Here is a 5128-nt window from a genome sequence, read left to right as displayed (position 1 = left end):
AAGGTTAAGGATCACTTAAGATGACTTTGATCTATGATAATTTTTAAAAGGAAAATAACCAGTGTTGGTGAAGATGTGGAGAAATCGAAACCTTTGCACATTGCTGGTAAGAATGTGATGTAATGCAAATTGAAAGTTTGATGGTTCCTCAAAAAGGAAAACATATAAGTACCATTTGACTCAGTGGTTCCTCTCAAGTGTATACCTGAACTAAATAAAAATAAGAGTAAAGCACCCATGGCTCACATGTATAATCTTAGCTACTCAGAAGGCTAAGATCTGAGGATTAAGGTTCAAAGCCAGCCTGGGAAGAAAAGTCTGTGAGACTTTTATTTCCAATAAACTAAACCCCTTAAACAAACAAAAAAACACAGAAGTGGAGCTCTGGCTCAAGAGAATAGCTTGGAGCAAAAGAAACTCAGGTACAGCTCCTAGGTCCTGAGTTCAAGTTCCAGAAATAGCATGCGTGTGTACGTGCATGCACACACACACACACACACACACACACTCATGAACAAAAGTAGATAATTGCCACAAATGTTTATAAGTTTGATTAATTTTTATTCATAATAATCAAAAGATAGAAATAGCTTATGTCCATTAGCAGATGAATGGATTAAAAAAGTATACTATCTATATATGCTAGAATATAGTTTAGACATAAATAGAGTGAAATTATGTGACATGTTTACATAGATGACCTTTGTAAGCCTTAGGCTAAGTGTAATAAGTTAGATGCAAAAGAACAAATATTGTATGATTTCACTTGGGGATATAATCTAGAATAGGAAAATCTTGGAGACAAGGCAGACTGGAGGTTACTAGGGGTTGGGGTTGATGGAATGGAAAATTAAGGAATGATAGTTAATATTTAATGAGTACAAAGCTCTTTATATATAGTAATGAGAATTTGGGAAATAACAGTGAGTCTGGTTTCACAACTTGTTCAACGTGAATACCAATGAAATGCACACTTACATGTATGAATATGGCAAATTTTATGCTACATAGATTTTACCACAATTACAAAAGTGGTATAAAATCACATTTGCAACATAACCTATTGCTTTGTATGGTTTTAATACTCATAGATCTAACTATAGTACAGCCTAGATGTTCTCTAATACAGGGAGTGTAGAATGCAAAAGCAGAGATGATAGCTCTAGTGGTAGACAAGAATCTGTATTTGTTTAAGGATTCAGAATTTAAATTTCGCTTCTGAAGTTAGGTTCTGTGTCCTTTCTGCAGGAGAGTCATCACTGAATGTTGACTCAAGCAGAGCAAGAATGGACTTTTCAAAACCCTTTGTGAGATTCTATCCAATAATAGAGTGTAGGAGGAAAGACAGTATTGAAAGAAACAGTCAACATGTTAAGTATTGTAGTCAACTATAAAAGTAGCAACTGGTTCCTCCTGAGAATTAAGCCCTGGTGTACAAAGTAACTCATCCAGAACACAAAGAAAGAGATAATGACAATCATCATGACTTGGAAGGGTTTGCAGGCCCTTCTCCTTCCTCTTACTGGCTACTCTTTTGTAACAGAAGATGATGATAAGAAAAGGCAGAAGGAAGCCAAGCAGGTAACAAGTGATGAAATAGGCTACATGAATCTATTGCCTTCATGTTTGCGTCTCTTGCTGTCCTAGTGAGTAGACACAGCAGAGTTATTCGCAGGTTACCCGTTTTTTATAGTCATAATGTGTCTCCTGGAAAGCCAAATAGGGTGTGCTGAGTACAGTGCAAGAAATCTAGATGCCTAAGACAGTGCTGGAAGCCAAGTGTAGGGTTCTTTGCTGCTTGGATTGTACTGGGTGAGCAGTGAGAAGATATGGATCAAGACTGATGGCTGAGGAAGAAAACAGAGGCAAAAATCTCCACAAAGTACCATTGAAGAGCTGGCACAAAATAGTTCCAAAGCTCTAGTGAGTTTCCTGGAGATAAGATGTGGCCATACATTGTAGGATAAATGTTGAAATAAAATATGAAAGAATAAAATGAAAAAAATAAAAGTATTGATGGCCTTTTTCATCTTGAATTTTAGGTCTCACAGATATATGTTATCGGTGGTGGTATCGATTATAAATGACAGGAATAAAGGGAGAGCAATGATTAATTTTGAAGCAGAGGTTGAATTGTAAGTGCTGTTTCTTATTGAAGTAGAGACATTGATCAGATTATCAACAGAGGTGGTCAGTCCATAATTATCTATGGGGGGAACAATAGCATCAATAGCAAAGCAATAGAAAAGATTAAATGTAGAAATTAAAATAGCAGTCTTTGCATAGTAATAAGTAAGTGACAGTACTTTAACAGTAGCAAAATGGTATTTCTATAACACAACAAATATCTTTTTAAGATCTATACTTTATGTTGTATGAAGATTTAAGATCAGATTAACCTGAACATGAAGAGTAGTAATATTATAGATGAAATAAAATAAATGTGAAAGGAAACAAAGACATTTTGACAATTGTTGAATAATTAACTTAGATTGGTAAAAAAATCATCTATTTGAATATTAACCAGAAGTTTAAACCTTCTTTTAAAATTATTTTTATTAACATAAATTAATTAGGGCTTCAACATTATATTTCTATGTATTCATATAAAGTATTTCAATCATATTCAACCTCCCTCTTTTTTGATGCACTGCTGGGATCAAACCCAGGGCTTTTTGCATTTTGGGCAAGCATTCTATCACGGAACTACATCTCCACACCTCCAGACCCTTATCACTCATTTTTTAAAAAATAAAACATGGTCTTGTTATGTAGTCCAGACTGGTCTCAAACTTGTGATCACTTGGCTTTAGCTTTCTGAGTGCTGGGATTGCAGGGATGTACCACCATACTCAGTGTGCACACTTCCTTGAATAAGGTAATTTATAATTAGCTTTATGTGATTAAAATATTAATGGTTAAAATATTGCTAATGAAAATACTTCACTAACAAAAATAATAGCAATTGCTACACATGAGATGCTATAATTAGATTCCCCTTCTAAGTTAATATTGTAAATACTATTATTTAATATTCTAATGCTTAGCACAGACACTCAGACATGATTCTCATATAGGAGCCATAGGCCACTACAGGATTGTGAGGCACTTTGAAAATTATCAACAGTTTATTGTAGGAGATAATCAGTTCTTTCTTAATTGGGGAAGAAAGAAAAGGAAGAGAATTCAAGGAACTCACATTATTCAAAATGTATTATATGCCAGGAGCTTTCTACAAAAACTCTTTTTTTCCTTCCTCAGAAAGTCTATGTGGCAAATCTTTAAACACAGGAGAAAGCAAAGACTAAAGGAGTTAACTCTCTTTTACTCATCAACATCTTCTATATTGTCAGCATTCTAGCTGGTGAGGAGTCATACTATTGTTTTATATTATTTCTTGGAAATTAGTAATTCATATGGAGTATTTTCAGTAATAAGCCACAAACAGAGTATCTAAATATCAAAGTACCTAAAACATCCAATTTCTTGGATAATGGTTCCTATAGTATTGAAACTATAAACCTGAGAATGTTTTGGAAAATAGCTATTATAACAGTCATATCAACAAATTGATTTTTGATAAATTGGATAAAGTAATGGAAGTTACTAATGATGTGCATTTTTCTTTTGCTAAGCAGACCATTCTAAGAATATAAAGAGAAAGGGAATAATTGCTACTTAAAACCACAACTGCTTTAAGTTGATTCTGTCTTCTATGGAAAATTCAGATCTCTTCTCTGAAGTTGAAAGGTAGTTCTCTCTACAGGAAAGTATCTTACTAGTTTGTTTTGGAATAAAAAGGAAAGCCTAGAGGATGTTGAGCGGATAGGCAGTGGTGAGCCACAGAGCTGGGTGAAGGTTCTAGGATCTTGAGGAAGAAGGAGGAGAAATGAGGTTGGTTTTGGTGGAGGAGGCCCAGGGAAAACAATCCAGCAGGCAAGGTAGAAAGCCTGAAGAAAAGAAAGACTTATTGAGATATTCTGAGAAGCAGAAATGACACAAAAATGGAGATAGTTATTACTCAGTTTTTTGTTTTTGTTTAGTTTTTTTTTGTTTTGTTTTTGCTGGTCCTGGGGCTTGAACACTGGGCCTGAGTGTGGTCCCTGAGTTTTTATCCTCAAGGCTGGCATTCTATTACTTGAGCCACAGTGCTACTTCTGGCTTTCTTTTTCTTTTTTCTTTTGTAATTTTAGTAAAGGTAAGAGTCTCACAGACTTTGCTGCCTAGGTTGGCTTTGAACCATGATCCTCAGATCTCAGCCACCTGGTCTACTATACTCAGTTTTAATTCATTTGTTGTACTTTGATATGGTGTCATGTCCCTTCTTCCTATTAACCTTTACCTGTTACATGTTTCATGGTTGTTCTAGGGAATCAAAGGAAAATAATTTGAGTTCCTTATTTTGAATGGAGTGAGATGGAGCTAAAAAGGCAGCAGCTGCAGGACAGATATGAATGAGTTGGTACATAGTGAAATTGGGTAGACATTTGAAACTGAGTAGCAAAGAGAAACAAAGTCCCTGGAGAATTTCCATGTGTGTGTGTGTGTGTGTGTGTGTGTGTGTGTGTGTGTGTGTGTGTAAATCTGTGGTTTCTCTGTGTATTTGCAAAATGTTGTCGGTCATGGGGTTTGAACTCAGGGCCTGCGCACTTTCTCTGAGCTCTTTTGTTCAAGGCTAGTGCTCTACTACTTTGTGTCACAGAACTATTTCTGTTTTTTTTATGGTGGTTAATAGGAGATAAGAGTCTCAAGGTCTTTCCTGCCCAGGCTAGCTTTGAACTGTGATCATCAGATCTCAGCTTCCTAAGCAGCTATGATTATAGATGTGAGCCACCAGTGCCTGGCTTTTTGTAATATATTTTTATGTAAGCAGATGGATAAATAGTCTCTTATAGAATATATATTTGAAGTTCTCTGGGTATATACATGTATTTGTTTGTAGTGTGTGTGTGTGTGTACATGAGATCTCTCACTCTGTTATATTTGGTATTTATGTGTGCATCTATAGGTTTTATTTTTTTGGGGGGGGGTCCGGTCATGGGGCCTGAACTCTGGGCCTGGGCGCTGTCCCTCAGCTCTTCAGCTCAAGGTTACCGCTCTACCACTTGAGTTACAGCACCACTTCCGG

General features: G+C 35.9%; 1 protein-coding gene across 1 annotated transcript in view; it reads right to left on the bottom strand.

Moving 5' to 3' along the window:
• Nucleotides 1–1198: 1198 nt before the first annotated feature.
• The window catches only part of Gpr33 (G protein-coupled receptor 33), a 13313-nt gene continuing 9383 nt past the window's right edge, over nt 1199–5128 (bottom strand). The window contains 4 exon segments of the mRNA XM_013033444.1: nt 1199–1325; nt 1327–1500; nt 1502–2006; nt 2009–2206. Of these exon segments, the coding sequence (XP_012888898.1) occupies nt 1199–1325; nt 1327–1500; nt 1502–2006; nt 2009–2206 (1004 nt within the window).

The sequence above is a fragment of the Dipodomys ordii genome, unplaced genomic scaffold, assembly GCF_000151885.1.
Source record: "Dipodomys ordii isolate 6190 unplaced genomic scaffold, Dord_2.0 Scaffold168, whole genome shotgun sequence".
Classification (NCBI taxonomy): domain Eukaryota; kingdom Metazoa; phylum Chordata; class Mammalia; order Rodentia; family Heteromyidae; genus Dipodomys; species Dipodomys ordii.
Note: the sequence above shows the minus strand (reverse complement) of the source record. Positions and strands in the feature narration are given on the sequence as shown.